At 48.0% G+C, this 18,033-nt stretch overlaps 1 protein-coding gene across 1 annotated transcript in view; it reads left to right on the forward strand.

The window, feature by feature from the left end:
• LOC127924863 (centrosomal protein of 89 kDa-like) overlaps nucleotides 1-9,048 on the forward strand; it is an 87,433-nt gene extending 78,385 nt beyond the window's left edge. The window contains exons 6-8 of the mRNA XM_052509504.1: nucleotides 5,148-6,273; nucleotides 6,424-8,741; nucleotides 8,842-9,048. Of these exons, the coding sequence (XP_052365464.1) occupies nucleotides 5,148-5,505 (358 nt within the window). The 3' untranslated portion in view covers nucleotides 5,506-6,273; nucleotides 6,424-8,741; nucleotides 8,842-9,048. The remainder of the gene's footprint in view (nucleotides 1-5,147; nucleotides 6,274-6,423; nucleotides 8,742-8,841) is intronic.
• The last annotated feature ends 8,985 nt before the right edge of the window (nucleotides 9,049-18,033 follow it).

Here is an 18,033-nt window from a genome sequence, read left to right on the forward strand (position 1 = left end):
TCTCTCCACTCCCCTGTCCCTCTTTCCACTCCCCTGTCCCTCTTTCCACTCCCCTGTCCCCCTCTCCCATCCCTCGTCCCTCGTCCCCCTCTCCCATCCCCTGTCCCCTCCTCTCTCCCCTGTCCCCTCCTCTCTCCCCCTAAGCTGATGAAGATGACGATAAAGGCTCTTTCTCAGTGACGTTCTGTGTTGCCGCGGGTGATTAGGAACGATGAGTCACTCTTAAGTGTGTGACAGAGACAGAGACCAGGTCATGTCACAGGACCACAGGTAGTTAACTAGTGACGACAGCACTAGTCTGTGTGTGTGTGTGTGTGTGTGTGTGTGTGTGTGTGTGTGTGTGTGTGTGTGTGTGTGTGTGTGTGTGTGTGTGTGTGTGTGTGTGTGTGTGTGTGTGTGTGTGTGTGTGTGTGTGTGTGAGGCTACAGAGACCAGGTCATGTCACAGGACCACATGTATTTAACTACTGACGACAGCACTAGTGTGTGTGTGTGGCTACAGAGACCAGGTCACATCACCAGACCACAGGACAGGGTGGGTGACATGGGTAATTAGCTAATGTGATGGATGTCATGCTGCTGTCTTATCAATATGCTTTCCTATTCCTCCCTCACAGCCAGACTGTATCTTATCAATAGGCCTTCCTATTCCTCCCTCACAGCCAGACTGGATCAATAGGCCTTCCTATTCCTCCCTCACAGCCAGACTGGATCAATATGCCTTCCTATTCCTCCCTCACAGCCAGACTGGATCAATAGGCCTTCCTATTCCTCCCTCACAGCCAGACTGGATCAGCCAGACTGGATCAATAGGCCTTCCTATTCCTCCCTCACAGCCAGACTGGATCAATATGCCTTCCTACTCCTCCCTCACAGCCAGACTGGATCAATAGGCCTTCCTATTCCTCCCTCACAGCCAGACTGGATCAATAGGCCTTCCTATTCCTCCCTCACAGCCAGACTGGATCAATAGGCCTTCCTATTCCTCCCTCACAGCCAGACTGGATCAATAGGCCTTCCTATTCCTACCTCACAGCCAGACTGGATCAATAGGCCTTCCTATTCCTCCCTCACAGCCAGACTGGATCAATAGGCCTTCCTATTCCTCCCTCACAGCCAGACTGGATCAATATGCCTTCCTATTCCTCCCTCACAGCCAGACTGGATCAATAGGCCTTCCTATTCCTCCCTCACAGCCAGACTGGATCAATAGGCCTTCCTATTCCTCCCTCACAGCCAGACTGGATCAATAGGCCTTCCTATTCCTCCCTCACAGCCAGACTGGATCAATAGGCCTTCCTATTCCTCCTCCAGCGAAAGGGTACCAATCCCCATGGGTTACACCAACAGCAGCAAGGGGTTTTTCAGCCTCGTTTTCAGCAGCTCAGTCCACTCTCAAAAAGCCTGGAGTTTCACCCCAGGATGAGGGAGAGGAGGAAAGGATGAGGGAGAGGAGGAAAGGATGAGGGAGAGGAGGAAAGGATGAGGGAGAGGAGGAAAGGAGTGCGGAGGAAAGGAGGGGGGGAAAGGAGTGAAGATGGAGGGGAAGGAAGGAAGGAAGGAAGGAAGGAAGGAAGGAAGGAAGGAAGGAAGGAAGGAAGGAAGGAAGGAAGGAAGGAAGGAAGGAAGGAAGGAAGGAAGGAAGGAAGGAAGGAAGGAAGGAAGGAAGGGGAGAGGAGAGGAGGAAGGGAGAGGAGGAAAGGAGGAGGAGAAGGAGTGAGGAGGAATGGAGGGGGAAAGGAGTGAAGATGGAGGGGAAGGAAGGAAGGAAGGAAGGAAGGAAGGAAGGAAGGAAGGAAGGAAGGAAGGAAGGAAGGAAGGAAGGAAGGAAGGAAGGAAGGAAGGAAGGAAGGGGAGAGGAGAAAGGGAGAGGAGGAAAGGATGAGGGAGAGGAGGAGAAGGAGTGAGGAGGAAAGGAGGGGGGGAAAGGAGTGAAGATGGAGGGGAAGGAAGGAAGGAAGGAAGGAAGGAAGGAAGGAAGGAAGGAAGGAAGGAAGGAAGGAAGGAAGGGGAGAGGAGAAAGGGAGAGGAGGAAAGGAGGGGGAAAGGAGTGAAGATGGAGGAAGGAAGGAAGGAAGGAAGGAAGGAAGGAAGGAAGGAAGGAAGGAAGGAAGGAAGGAAGGAAGGAAGGAAGGAAGGAAGGAAGGAAGGAAGGAAGGGGAGAGGAGAAAGGGAGAGGAGGAAAGGATGAGGGAGAGGAGGAGAAGGAGTGAGGAGGAAAGGAGGGGGGAAAGGAGTGAAGATGGAGGGGAAGGAAGGAAGGAAGGAAGGAAGGAAGGAAGGAAGGAAGGAAGGAAGGAAGGAAGGAAGGAAGGAAGGAAGGAAGGAAGGAAGGAAGGAAGGAAGGAAGGAAGGAAGGAAGGAAGGAAGGAAGGAAGGGGAGAGGAGAAAGGGAGAGGAGGAAAGGATGAGGGAGAGGAGGAAAGGAGGAGGAGAAGGAGTGAGGAGGAATGGAGGGGGGAAAGGATGAGGGAGAGGAGGAGAATGAGGAGGAAAGGAGGGGGAAAGGATGAAGATGGAGGGGAAGGAAGGAAGGAAGGAAGGAAGGAAGGAAGGAAGGAAGGAAGGAAGGAAGGAAGGAAGGAAGGAAGGAAGGAAGGAAGGGGGAGAGGAGAAAGGGAGAGGAGGAAAGGATGAGGGAGAGGAGGAAAGGAGGAGGAGAAGGAAGGAAGGAAGGAAGGAAGGAAGGAAGGAAGGAAGGAAGGAAGGAAGGAAGGAAGGAAGGAGAGGAAAGGGAAAGAAGGAGGGAGTGGATCAGGGAGGGACGGAGACACACATCCTGGATCAGTGGCAGCTGGTGAAATGGAGAGGCTCCTGGTTGTGCAACAAGAACACACTATTTGTGGTCCTTCATTGGTTTTTGTCAGATGAAGGGGAAATGCACCCTATTCCCTATGTAGTGCACTGCTATTGACCAAGGGGAAATGCACCCTATTCCCTATGTAGTGCACTACTATTGACCAAGGAGAAATGCACCCTATTCCCTATGTAGTGCACTACTATTGACCAAGGGAAATACACCCTATTCCCTATGTAGTGCACTGCTATTGACCAAGGGGAAATGCACCCTATTCCCTATGTAGTGCACTACTATTGACCAAGGGGAAATGCACCCTATTCCCTATGTAGTGCACTACTATTGACCAAGGGGAAATGCACCCTATTCCCTATGTAGTGCACTACTATTGACCAAGGGGAAATGCACCCTATTCCCTATGTAGTGCACTACTATTGACCAAGGGGAAATACACCCTATTCCCTATGTAGTGCACTACTATTGACCAAGGGGAAATGCACCCTATTCCCTATGTAGTGCACTACTATTGACCAAGGGGAAATGCACCCTATTCCCTATGTAGTGCACTACTATTGACCAAGGGGAAATGCACCCTATTCCCTATGTAGTGCACTACTATTGACCAAGGGGAAATGCACCCTATTCCCTATGTAGTGCACTACTATTGACCAAGGGGAAATGCACCCTATTCCCTATGTAGTGCACTACTATTGACCAGGGGGAAATACACCCTATTCCCTATGTAGTGCACTACTATTGACCAAGGGGAAATGCACCCTATTCCCTATGTAGTGCACTACTATTGACCAGGGGGAAATGCACCCTATTCCCTATGTAGTGCACTACTATTGACCATGGGGAAATGCACCCTATTCCCTATGTAGTGCACTGCTATTGACCAAGGTCCACTCTGCTCCAAGAGCTTCACTTCTCTATCCCTTATTCTCCTCTCCCTTCTTCTCTCCCTTATTCTCTATCCCTTATTCTCTCCCTCTCTCTCCTCTCCCTTCTTCTCTATCCCTTATTCTCCTCTCCCTCTCTCTCCCTCTCTCTCCCTCTCTCTCGCTCTCCCCTCTCTCTCCCCTCACTCTCCCTCTCTCCCTCTCTCTCGCTCTCCTCTCCCTCTCTCTCCCTCACTCTTCCTCTCTCTCTTTCGCTCTCCTCTCCCTCTCTCTCCTCTCCCTTCTTCTCTCCCTCTCTCTTCTCTCTCTTTTTCTCTCCTTCTCTCTCCCTCACTCACTCTCCCTCTCCTCTCCTCACTCTCCCTCTCTCCCTCTCCTCTCCCTTCTTCTCTCCCCTCTCTCTCCTCTCTCTTTTTCTCTCCCTCTCTCTCCTCTCCTTCTCTCTCCTCTCTCCTCTCCCTCTCTCTTCTCTCCATCTCTCTCCCTTTCCTCTTCCCCACGCTATCCCTCCTCTCCCTCTTCCCTTCTCTCCATTTCTCTCCTCTCCTTTCCTCTCTCTTCTCCCTTTCTCTCCCTGTGGTTCTGGTTCCTGGGCCCACTTTGGTGCTGAGACGTAAGGCCTGGTTACTGGGTCCACTAATATAATGTACTTTAGGGTGTGTTGACTCACTCATCAGTATTGCCACTGAGATTCTGTGATATTTTGCCCTTTGTGTCTGAATCGCCTTCGTGTCTGAATCGCCTTAGTGCCTGAATCATCTTAGTGTCTGAATCGTCTTAGTGCCTGAATCGTCTTAGTGTCTGAATCGCCTTAGTGCCTGAATCGCCTTAGTGTCTGAATCGCCTTAGTGCCTGAATCGCCTTAGTGTCTGAATCGTCTTAGTGCCTGAATCGCCTTAGTGTCTGAATCGTCTTAGTGCCTGAATCGTCTTAGTGCCTGAATCGTCTTAGTGTCTGAATCGTCTTAGTGCCTGAATCGCCTTAGTGTCTGAATCGTCTTAGTGTCTGAATCGTCTTAGTGCCTGAATCGTCTTAGTGTCTGAATCGTCTTAGTGCCTGAATCGTCTTAGTGTCTGAATCGTCTTAGTGTCTGAATCGTATTAGTGTCTGAATCGCCTTAGTGCCTGAATCGCCTTAGTGTCTGAATCATCTTAGTGTCTGAATCGTCTTAGTGTCTGAATCGCCTTAGTGTCTGAATCATCTTAGTGCCTGAATCGTCTTAGTGTCTGAATCGAAGGTTTGAATATGCAGGTTTTGTCTGTTTTCTGTGATAATGATTTTTCACCAATGGGAACATTATTTTGTGTGATCACATTGGTGTGACTGTTCGTATCTGTCTCTCAACTGTCAATAACACAATAGATAAAATGTTCATTCTCACGCTCTCTCTCTTCCTCTTCTTCTCTCGCTCTCGCTCTCAATTCAATTAATTCTCTCTCTCTCCTCCAGAGAGGTGGAAGGTGAGTTGGAGGTGGTGTGGGTGGCAGCGACCAGAGAGAACCAAAGAATTAGAGAGACCCTCCAGGACTCCAGCCCATCTCTCACCTCCCTCAGCCCAGCCAGAGTGCACCATGGCAGGGGTCTGAGCGATGGACCCTCCCCAGCTGGCTCTCCCACCCCCAGGATGAGGTGTTCTACCCCCCGTCCGCACCCTGACAGCTCTGGCCCTCCTCCCTGCATCTCCTCTCCCCAGAGCGGCGGCCGGCCCGGCCTCCACCACAGCCCTATGTTCGAGTCTGACTCGGACCAGCACCAGAACCCCTCCTCAGATGAGAGCGAGAAGAACGGCATGGACTTCTATTCTTAGTGTCCTTTTTTGTATTGGTCTTAGGGAAGACAAGTAGCCTGGTCCCAGGTCTGTTTTAGTAGCCTGGTCCCAGATCTGTTTAGTAGCCTGGTCGCAGATCTGTTTAGTAGCCTGGTCCCTGATCTGTTTAGTAACCTGGTCCCAGATCTGTTTAGTAGCCTGGTCCCAGATCTGTTTTAGTAGCCTGGTCGCAGATCTGTTTTAGTAGCCTGGTCGCAGATCTGTTTTAGTAGCCTGGTCGCAGATCTGTTTTAGTAGCCTGGTCGCAGATCTGTTTTAGTAGCCTGGTCCCAGATCTGTTTTAGTAGCCTGGTCGCAGATCTGTTTTAGTAGCCTGGTCCCAGATCTGTTTTAGTAGCCTGGTCCCAGATCTGTTTTAGTAGCCTGGTCCCAGATCTGTTTTAGTAGCCTGGTCCCAGATCTGTTTTAGTAGCCTGGTCCCATATCGGTTTTAGTAGCCTGATCCCAGATCTGTTTTAGTAGCCTGGTCCCAGATCTGTTTTAGTAGCCTGGTCCCAGATCTGTTTTAGTAACCTGGTCCCAGATCTGTTTTAGTAGCCTGGTCACATATCGGTTTTAGTAGCCTGATCCCAGATCTGTTTTAGTAGCCTGGTCCCAGATCTGTTTTAGTAGCCTGGTCCCAGATCTGTTTTAGTAGCCTGGTCCCTGATCTGTTTAGTAGCCTGGTCCCAGATCTGTTTTAGTAGCCTGGTCCCAGATCTGTTTTAGTAGCCTGGTCCCAGATCTGTTTTAGTAGCCTGGTCCCAGGTCTGATTTAGTAGCCTGGTCCCAGATCTGTTTAGTAGCCTGGTCCCTGATCTGTTTTAGTAGCCTGGTCCCAGATCTGTTTTAGTAGCCTGGTCCCAGATCTGTTTTTAGTAGCCTGGTCCCTGATCTGTTTTAGTAGCCTGGTCCCAGATCTGTTTTAGTAGCCTGGTCCCAGATCTGTTTTAGTAGCCTGGTCCCAGATCTGTTTTAGTAGCCTGGTCTCTGATCTGTTTTAGTAGCCTGGTCCCTGATCTGTTTTAGTAGCCTGGTCCCTGATCTGTTTAGTAGCCTGGTCCCAGATCTGTTTAGTAGCCTGGTCCCAGATCTGTTTTAGTAGCCTGGTCCCAGATCTGTTTTAGTAGCCTGGTCCCAGATCTGTTTTAGTAGCCTGGTCCCAGATCTGTTTTAGTAGCCTGGTCCCAGATCTGTTTTAGTAGCCTGGTCCCAGATCTGTTTTAGTAGCCTGGTCCCAGATCTGTTTTAGTAGCCTGGTCCCAGATCTGTTTTAGTAGCCTGGTCCCAGATCTGTTTTAGTAGCCTGGTCCCAGATCTGTTTTAGTAGCCTGGTCCCTGATCTGTTTTAGTAGCCTGGTCCCAGATCTGTTTCAGTAGCCTGGTCCCACATCTGTTTCAGTAGCCTGGTCCCAGATCTGTTTTAGTAGCCTGGTCCCAGATCTGTTTTAGTAGCCTGATTTAGTAGCCTGGTCCCAGATCTGTTTTAGTAGCCTGGTCCCAGATCTGTTTTAGTAGCCTGGTCCCAGATCTGTTTTAGTAGCCTGGTCCCAGATCTGTTTTAGTAGCCTGGTCCCAGATCTGTTTTAGTAGCCTGATTTAGTAGCCTGGTCCCAGATCTGTTTTAGTAGCCTGGTCCCAGATCTGTTTTAGTAGCCTGGTCCCAGATCTGTTTTAGTAGCCTGGTCCCAGATCTGTTTTAGTAGCCTGGTCCCAGATCTGTTTTAGTAGCCTGTTTTAGTAGCCTGGTTCCAGATCTGTTTTAGTAACCTGGTCCTTGGTCTGTTTTAGTAGCCTGATTTAGTAGCCTGGTCCCAGATCTGTTTTAGTAGCCTGGTCCTTGGTCTGTTTTAGTAGCCTGATTTAGTAGCCTGGTCCCAGATCTGTTTCTGCTCTTGCTAACTCCATTGTTCATTGTCAAGCCAAACATGACATGACAATTCCATAAAGAGTTGGCAGGAGAGTAGAACCACCCTGACACCAGGCAAGAAGACCAGGTCTGTATTGGTCAGACTAGCACCACCCTGACACCAGGCTAGAACCACCCTGACACCAGGCTAGAAGACCAGGTCTGTATTGGTCAGACTAGAACCACCCTGACACCAGGCTAGAAGACCAGGTCTGTTTTGGTCAGACTAGAACCACCCTGATACCAGGCGAGAAGACTAGGTCTGTTTTGGTCAGGCTAGAACCACCCTGACACCAGGCTAGAAGACTAGGTCTGTTTTGGTCAGACTAGAACCACCCTGACACCAGGCTAGAACCACCCTGACACCAGGCTATAAGACTAGGTCTGTTTTGGTCAGACTAGAACCACCCTGACACCAGGCTAGAACCACCCTGACACCAGGCTTGAAGACCAGGTCTGTTTTGGTCAGACTAGAACCACCCTGACACCAGGTCTGTTTTGGTCAGACTAGAACCACCCTGACACCAGGCTTGAAGACTAGGTCTGTTTTGGTCAGACGAGAACCACCCTGACACCAGGCTAGAAGACTAGGTCTGTTTTGGTCAGACTAGAACCACCCTGACACCAGGCTAGAAGACTAGGTCTGTTTTGGTCAGACTAGAACCACCCTGACACCAGGCTTGAAGACTAGGTCTGTTTTGGTCAGACTAGAACCACCCTGACACCAGGCTAGAAGACTAGGTCTGTTTTGGTCAGACTAGAACCACCCTGATACCAGGCGAGAAGACTAGGTCTGTTTTGGTCAGACTAGAACCACCCTGACACCAGGCTTGAAGACTAGGTCTGTTTTGGTCAGACTAGAACCACCCTGACACCAGGCTTGAAGACTAGGTCTGTTTTGGTCAGACGAGAACCACCCTGACACCAGGCTAGAAGACGAGGTCTGTTTTGGTCAGACGAGAACCACCCTGACACCAGGCGAGAAGACTAGGTCTGTTTTGGTCAGACTAGAACCACCCTTACACCAGGTCTGTTTTGGTCAGACTAGAACCACCCTTACACCAGGTCTGTTTTGGTCAGACTAGAACCACCCTGGCACCAGACTAGAACCACCCTGACACCAGGCTAGAAGACCAGGTCTGTATTGGTCAGACTAGAACCACCCTGACACCAGGCTAGAACCACCCTGACACCAGGTCTGTATTGGTCAGACTAGAACCACCCTGACACCAGACTAGAACCACCCTGACACCAGGCTAGAAGACCAGGTCTGTATTGATCAGACTAGAACCACCCTGACACCAGGCTAGAACCACCCTGACACCAGGTCTGTATTGGTCAGACTAGAACCACCCTGACACCAGGCTAGAAGACTAGGTCTGTTTTGGTCAGGCTAGAACCACCCTGACACCAGGCTAGAAGACCAGGTCTGTATTGATCAGACTAGAACCACCCTGACACCAGACTAGAACCACCCTGACACCAGGTCTGTATTGATCAGACTAGAACCACCCTGACACCAGACTAGAACCACCCTGACACCAGGTCTGTATTGATCAGACTAGAACCACCCTGACACCAGACTAGAACCACCCTGACACCAGACTAGAACCACCCTGACACCAGACTAGAACCACCCCTGACACCAGACTAGAACCACCCTGACACCAGGCTTGAAGACCAGGTCTGTTTTGGTCAGACTGTTCAAACATTTACCAAGGCATTAATTAACTTGCTTTACACAGTTAAAAACTAAGTAGTTTATTTACAAAAGCTCAATTTTGAATGTATTGATCTTTGTGTTATTGATTAGATTTGATACGTATGACTGACTATGTGTCTCAATCAAACTGTTTTACTGTGTGTCTATTAGCCAATTTAGCTTTAAAAACATTCTATTGAAATAACAACCAACTTCATTTGTGTTACAGTAATGATTGTATGTCACAATCTAGCTCTTTACAAATAAATGTTTTCTTCTGTTCACCACTGCCCTCTTGTTCATCCATTTAACCACAATTACCAGGGCTGTGTCCCAAATGACCCCTAGTCCCGAGGTAGTTAACTACGACCAGGACCCATAGTGAATAGGTAGTTAACTACGACCAGGACCCATAGTGAATAGGTAGTTAACTACGACCAGGACCCATAGTGAATAGGTAGTTAACTACGACCAGGACCCATAGTGAATAGGTAGTTAACTACGACCAGGACCCATAGTGAATAGGTAGTTAACTACAACCAGGACCCATAGTGAATAGGGTACCTAGGTAGTTAACTACGACCAGGACCCATAGTGAATAGGTAGTTAACTACGACCAGGACCCATAGTGAATAGGGTACCCTAGGTAGTTAACTACGACCAGGACCCATAGTGAATAGGTAGTTAACTACAACCAGGACCCATAGTGAATAGGGTACCCTAGGTAGTTAACTACGACCAGGACCCATAGTGAATAGGTAGTTAACTACGACCAGGACCCATAGTGACTAGGATACCTAGGTAGTTAACTACAACCAGGACCCATAGTGAATAGGTAGTTAACTACAACCAGGACCCATAGTGAATAGGTAGCTAACTACAACCAGGACCCATAGTGAATAGGGTACCCTAGGTAGTTAACTATGACCAGGACCCATAGTGAATAGGGTACCCTAGGTAGTTAACTACGACCAGGACCCATAGTGAATAGGTAGTTAACTACAACCAGGACCCATAGTGAATAGGGTACCCTAGGTAGTTAACTACAACCAGGACCCATAGTGAATAGGTAGTTAACTACAACCAGGACCCATAGTGAATAGGGTACCCTAGGTAGTTAACTACGACCAGGACCCATAGTGAATAGGGTACCCTAGGTAGTTAACTACAACCAGGACCCATAGTGAATAGGTAGCTAACTACAACCAGGACCCATAGTGAATAGGTAGTTAACTACAACCAGGACCCATAGTGAATAGGTAGTTAACTACAACCAGGACCCATAGTGAATAGGTAGCTAACTACAACCAGGACCCATAGTGAATAGGTAGTTAACTACGACCAGGACCCATAGTGAATAGGTAGTTAACTACAACCAGGACCCATAGTGAATAGGGATCCCTAGGTAGTTAACTATGACCAGGACCCATAGTGAATAGGATACCCTAGGTAGTTAACTATGACCAGGACCCATAGTGAATAGGTAGTTAACTACGACCTGGACCCATAGTGAATAGGATACCCTAGGTAGTTAACTACGAACAGGACCCATAGTGAATAGGTAGTTAACTACAACCAGGACCCATAGTGAATAGGGTACCCTAGGTAGTTAACTACGAACAGGACCCATAGTGAATAGGGTACCCTAGGTAGTTAACTACGACCAGGACCCATAGTGAATAGGGTACCCTAGGTAGTTAACTACGAACAGGACCCATAGTGAATAGGGTACCCTAGGTAGTTAACTACGACCAGGACCCAATAGTGAATAGGGTACCCTAGGTAGTTAACTACGACCAGGACCCATAGTGAATAGGGTACCCGAGGTAGTTAACTACGACCAGGACCCAATAGTGAATAGGGTACCCTAGGTAGTTAACTATGACCAGGACTCATAGTGAATAGGGTACCCTAGGTAGTGAACTACGACCAGGACCCATAGTGAATAGGGTTCCCTAGGTAGTTAACTACGACCAGGACCCATAGTGAATAGGGTACCCTAGGTAGTTAACTACGACCAGGACCCATAGTGAATAGGGTTCCCTAGGTAGTTAACTACGACCAGGACCCATAGTGAATAGGGTACCCTAGGTAGTTAACTACGAACAGGACCCATAGTGAATAGGGTACCCTAGGTAGTTAACTACGACCAGGACCCATAGTGAATAGGGTACCCTAGGTAGTTAACTACGAACAGGACCCATAGTGAATAGGGTACCCTAGGTAGTTAACTACAACCAGGACCCATAGTGAATAGGGTACCCTAGGTAGTTAACTACGACCAGGACCCATAGTGAATAGGGTACCCTAGGTAGTTAACTATGACCAGGACCCACAGTGAATAGGTAGTTAACTACGACCAGGACCCATAGTGAATAGGGATCCCTAGGTAGTTAAATACGACCAGGACCCATAGTGAATAGGTAGTTAACTACGACCAGGACCCATAGTGAATAGGTAGTTAACTACGACCAGGACCCATAGTGAATAGGTAGTTAACTATGACCAGGACCCATAGTGAATAGGTAGTTAACTACGACCAGGACCCATAGTGAATAGGTAGTTAACTACAACCAGGACCCATAGTGAATAGGTAGTTAACTACGACCAGGACCCATAGTGAATAGGGTACCCTAGGTAGTTAACTATGACCAGGACCCATAGTGAATAGGGATCCCGAGGTAGTTAACTACGACCAGGACCCATAGTGAATAGGGTACCCTAGGTAGTTAACTACGACCAGGACCCATAGTGAATAGGGTACCCTAGGTAGTTAACTACGACCAGGACCCATAGTGAATAGGGTACCCTAGGTAGTTAACTACGACCAGGACCCATAGTGAATAGGTAGTTAACTACGACCAGGACCCATAGTGAATAGGGTACCCTAGGTAGTTAACTACGACCAGGACCCATAGTGAATAGGTAGTTAACTACGACCAGGACCCATAGTGAATAGGGTACCCTAGGTAGTTAACTACGACCTGGACCCATAGTGAATAGGGTACCCTAGGTAGTTAACTACGATCTGGACCCATAGTGAATAGGGTACCCTAGGTAGTTAACTACGACCTGGACCCATAGTGAATAGGTAGTTCACTACGACCAGGACCCATAGTGAATAGGGTACCCTAGGTAGTTAACTACGACCAGGACCCATAGTGAATAGAGTACCCTAGGTAGTTAACTACGACCAGGACCCATAGTGAATAGGGTACCCTAGGTAGTTAACTACAACCTGGACCCATAGTGACTAGGGTACCCTAGGTAGTTAACTACGACCTGGACCCATAGTGAATAGAGTGCCGTTTGAGACCGTCCAGATTAGAGGTCGGCCGATTAATTGGGGCCGATCTCAAGTTTTCATAACAATCGGAATTATGGCCGATTACATTGCAAACCACGAGGAGGCTGCGAGGCAGGCTTGACTACCTGTTACGCGAGTGCAGCAAGGAGCCAAGGTAAGTTGCTAGCGAGCATTAAAGTTATCTTATAAAAAACAGTCCATCTTAACATAATCACTAGTTAACCACACACGGTTGATGATATTACTAGTTTAACTAGCTCGTCATGCGTTGCCTGTTAATTTATCATCGAATCACAGCCTACTTCTCCAAATGGGGGGGTGCTTTAACAAAAGCACCATCGTCGCACCAATGAACCTAACCATAAACATCAATGCCTTTCTTAAAATCAATAGACAAGTACATTTTTTTTTTTAAACCTGTCTATTTAGTTATAATAAATTCATGCTAGCTGGCAATATTAACTAGGAACATTGCGTTGCTTCTCTTGCGTTCAGTGCAAGCAGAGTCAGGGTAAATGTAGCAGTTTGGGCCGCCTGGCTCGTTGTGAAATGTGTGAAGATAATTTCTTCCTAACAAAGACCTGTTATAGGAATTAAATTCCTATATGTTTATTACCCAATTCAATTAATACACTCAGCCCATTTCTAAGGATTTGTAAGATACTTATTTGCATAAAATGACCATATGCTGGTGCTAGTTTCTAATGCAGACAATGGACCTCATGTGGCTGGAGTGTGTCAGCAGTTCCTGCAAGAGGAAGGCATTGAACACTGGCCCGCCCGTTCCCAGACCTGGGCACATCTGGGACATCATGTCTCGCTCCATTTGCACCACAGACTTCCAGGAGTTGGCGGAAGTCCCAGGTCTGGGAGGAGATCCCTCAGGAGACCATCCGCCACCTATCAGGAGCATGCCCAGGCATTGTAAGGGAGGTTACAGGCCTAGAGGCCACACACACTACTGAGCCTCATTTTGACTTGTTTTAAGGACATTCCATCAAAGTTGGATCAGCCTGTAGTGGGTTTTCCACTTTAATTTTAGTGTTCCTAACTCCATGGGTTGATAAATTTGATTTCCATTGATAATTTTTGTATGATTTTGTTGTCAGCACATTCAACTATGTAAAGAAAAAAGTATTTAATAAGAATATTTCATTCATTCAGATCTAGGATGTGTTATTTTCGTGTTCCCAATATTTTTTTGTGGATGGGGTTTAGTTCTAACAAATAAAATGTAAAAACAGTCACTAATAATATTTTATATTAATTTCAAACAACGGGGGTTTACCAGTTCCGTTCAAACGGTTTCAGAATCAAAGGGGGATAATTCTTAGATCGGTCTCACTTTCACGATCAATTTCCTCTAAAAAAAAATTCTACATTCGTATATCTAGTCTTCTAACGGCATATGGGGGTTTAGTTCTAACAGATGGGGTTTAGTTCTAACAGATGGGGGTTTAGTTCTAACGGCTGGGGGTTTAGTTCTAACGGCTGGGGTTTAGTTCTAACGGCTGGGGGTTTAGTTCTAACGGCTGGGGGTTTAGTTCTAACGGCTGGGGGTTTAGTTCTAACGGCTAACGGGGGGTTTAGTTCTAACGGCTGGGGGTTTGGGGTTTAGTTCTAACGGCTGGGGGTTTAGTTCTAACGGCTGGGGTTTAGTTCTAACGGCTGGGGGTTTAGTTCTAACGGCTGGGGTTTAACGGCTGGGGTTTAGTTCTAACGGCTGGGGGTTTAGTTCTAACGGCTGGGGGTTTAGTTCTAACGGCTGGGGGTTTAGTTTCCTGGGGTTTGTTCTAAGCCTTCCTTGACTTATTCGGCCATGATGTTGGATAAATAAACAGCTGAAGATGCTGAAGTCACCAAAATACTGCTGTGCGTAATAAGCGCCGCTCCTTCACGGTTGAAATGGCGAAAGAACGGTCATTACGCCAGCGTTCAATGGGAAGGTTTGTCTTACAACAAAGAACCATGGGATATTGCCGTTTACCTCTGCTCATTGGCTATCTACCCAGCTAGATTTCAAGACGATCAGTGGTCATTGGGTTAAAATACAGTCAATCAACGAGACAGTGGTCATATAATTGGTGCACAATGGGCTCGTCACTTGTTGTCTTCCAATCCAAATGACCCTGTGTCACAAACAAACCGTTGATTGGATAAAGCAAGGAAACCAAACGTGATCATGTTTCGGCTTTAAAAATGGATTTAAACCGAACAAAAGACCATTCACTGTGTAACAAAGAGCCTTGGGATTGCAATCAGAGCAAGATCTTCAATGGTAAACGATTTATTTCAATGCAATCTGTGATTTTGTTACGCAAGTGCTGGTTGAATAAGTAGTTTTATATGGGGGTCTGTGCTCAGATAATCGTAGCGTATTCTTTCACAATAAATCATTTTTTAAATATGACAACGCAGTTGGATTAGCAAGGTTAACCAGAAACCGTGGATTGATGGCAGCATTCGCGTGAAACTGAAAGCGCGAACCACTGCTTTTAATCAGGGCAAGGTGTCTGGCAACATGACCGAATACAAACAGTGCAGCTATTCCCTCCGCAAGGCTATTAAACAAGCTAAGCGTCAGTACAGAGACAAAGTGGAATCTCAATTCAATGGCTCAGACACAAGAGGCATGTGGCAGGGTCTACAGTCAATCACGGACTACAAGAAGAAACCAAGCCCCGTCACGGACCAGGATGTCTTGCTCCCAGGCAGACTAAATAACTTTTGCCCGCTTTGAGGACAATACAGTGCCACTGACACGGCCTGCAACGAAAACATGCGGTCTCTCCTTCACTGCAGCGGAGGTGAGTAAGACATTTAAACGTGTTAACCCTCGCAAGGCTGCAGGCCCAGACGGCATCCCCAGCCGCGCCCTCAGAGCATGCGCAGACCAGCTGGCCGGTGTGTTTACGGACATATTCAATCAATCCCTATACCAGTCTGCTGTTCCCACATGCTTCAAGAGGGCCACCATTGTTCCTGTTCCCAAGAAAGCTAAGGTAACTGAGCTAAACGACTACTGCCCCGTAGCACTCACTTCCGTCATCATGAAGTGCTTTGAGAGACTATTCAAGGATCATATCACCTCCACCCTACCTGACACCCTAGACCCACTCCAATTTGCTTACCGCAAAAATAGGTCCACAGACGATGCAATCTCAACCACACTGCACACTGCCCTAACCCACCTGGACAAGAGGAATACCTATGTGAGAATGCTGTTCATCGACTACAGCTCGGCATTCAACACCATAGTACCCTCCAAGCTCGTCATCAAGCTCGAGACCCTGGGTCTCGACCCCGCCCTGTGCAACTGGGTACTGGACTTCCTGAAGGGCCGCCCCCAGGTGGTGAGGGTAGGCAACAACATCTCCTCCCCGCTGATCCTCAACACGGGGGCCCCACAAGGGTGCGTTCTGAGCCCTCTCCTGTACTCCCTGTTCACCCACGACTGCGTGGCCACGCACGCCTCCAACTCAATCATCAAGTTTGCGGACAACACAACAGTGGTAGGCTTGATTACCAACAACGACGAGACGGCCTACAGGGAGGAGGTGAGGGCCCTCGGAGTGTGGTGTCAGGAAAATAACCTCACACTCAACGTCAACAAAACTAAGGAGATGATTGTGGACTTCAGGAAACATCAGAGGGAACACCCCCTATCCACATCGATGGAACAGTAGTGGAGAGGGTAGCAAGTTTTAAGTTCCTCGGCATACACATCACAGACAAACTGAATTGGTCCACTCACACTGACAGCGTCGTGAAGAAGGCGCAGCAGCGCCTCTTCAACCTCAGGAGGCTGAAGAAATTTGGCTTGTCACCAAAAGCACTCACAAACTTCTACAGATGCACAATCGAGAGCATCCTGGCGGGCTGTATCACCGCCTGGTACGGCAACTGCTCCGCCCTCAACCGTAAGGCTCTCCAGAGGGTAGTGAGGTCTGCACAACGCATCACCGGGGGCAAACTACCTGCCCTCCAGGACACCTACACCACCCGATGTTACAGGAAGGACATAAAGATCATCAAGGACATCAACCACCCGAACCACTGCCTGTTCACCCCGCTATCATCCAGAAGGCGAGGTCAGTACTGGTGCATCAAAGCTGGGACCGAGAGACTGAAAAACAGCTTCTATCTCAAGGCCATCAGACTGTTAAACAGCCACCACTAACATTGAGTGGCTGCTGCCAACACACTGTCATTGACACTGACCCAACTCCAGCCACTTTAATAATGGGAATTGATGGGAAATGATGTAAATATATCACTAGCCACTTTAAACAATGCTACCTTATATAATGTTACTTTCCCTACATTATTCATCTCATATGCATACGTATATACTGTACTCTACATCATCGACTGCATCCTTATGTAATACATGTATCACTAGCCACTTTAACTATGCCACTTTGTTTACTTTGTCTACATACTCATCTCATATGTATATACTGTACTCGATACCATCTACTGTATGCTGCTCTGTACCATCACTCATTCATATATCCTTATGTACATATTCTTTATCCCCTTACACTGTGTATAAGACAGTAGTTTTGGAATTGTTAGTTAGATTACTTGTTGGTTATCACTGCATTGTCGGAACTAGAAGCACAAGCATTTCGCTACACTCGCATTAACATCTGCTAACCATGTGTATGTGACAAATAAAATTTGATTTGATTTGAGGTGATTCTAGGTTTTCGAACCATGTGAGACACTTGTATTATCATAAATGTTTAACATGACTATTTATGTAGCGATCACCGTATGTTGTCGAATTTAATCCCGCTAACGGGTGATGTTAAAACCTAATGACGTCATTTTCAGTTTATAACCTGTTGTAAATTGTATCATGGTCAGTACTCTCGAGAATAAACGCTTGATTTTGAGACTCCGCCCATTTTATGCAAATAGGTATCTTACAAATCCTTAGAAATGGGCGGAGTGTATTAATTGAATTGGGCAATAAACATACAGGAATTTAATTCCTCTAACAATTGGTCCTTCGAACGCCGGGTCTTAAATATCTGTCATCATCTCGCCGAAGGTCGTGCACGGCGGGTCTAGTCGAACATCGTGCACGGCCGGGTCTAGTCCGAACATCGTGCACGGCCGGGTCTAGTCCGAACATCGTGCACGGCCGGGTCTAGTCCGAACATCGTGCACGGCCGGGTCTAGTCCGAACATCGTGCACGGCCGGTCTAGTCGAACATCGTGCACGGCCGGGTCTAGTCCGAACATCGTGCACGGCCGGGTCTAGTCCGAACATCGTGCACGGCCGGGTCTAGTCCGAACATCGTGCACGGCCGGGTCTAGTCCGAACATCGTGCACGGCCGGGTCTAGTCCGAACATCGTGCACGGCCGGGTCTAGTCCGAACATCGTGCACGGCCGGGTCTAGTCGAACATCGTGCACGGCCGGGTCTAGTCCGAACATCCGAACATCGCACGGCCGGGTCTAGTCCGAACATCGTGCACGGCCGGGTCTAGTCCGAACATCGTGCACGGCCGGGTCTAGTCCGAACATCGTGCACGGCCGGGTCTAGTCCCGTTATTTTAAGACCTGGCCTCTGAATTGAGGTTAAAGACCAGGCCGGTT

The sequence above is a fragment of the Oncorhynchus keta genome, unplaced genomic scaffold (genome assembly GCF_023373465.1).
Source record: "Oncorhynchus keta strain PuntledgeMale-10-30-2019 unplaced genomic scaffold, Oket_V2 Un_contig_4684_pilon_pilon, whole genome shotgun sequence".
In the NCBI taxonomy this organism is placed as follows: domain Eukaryota; kingdom Metazoa; phylum Chordata; class Actinopteri; order Salmoniformes; family Salmonidae; genus Oncorhynchus; species Oncorhynchus keta.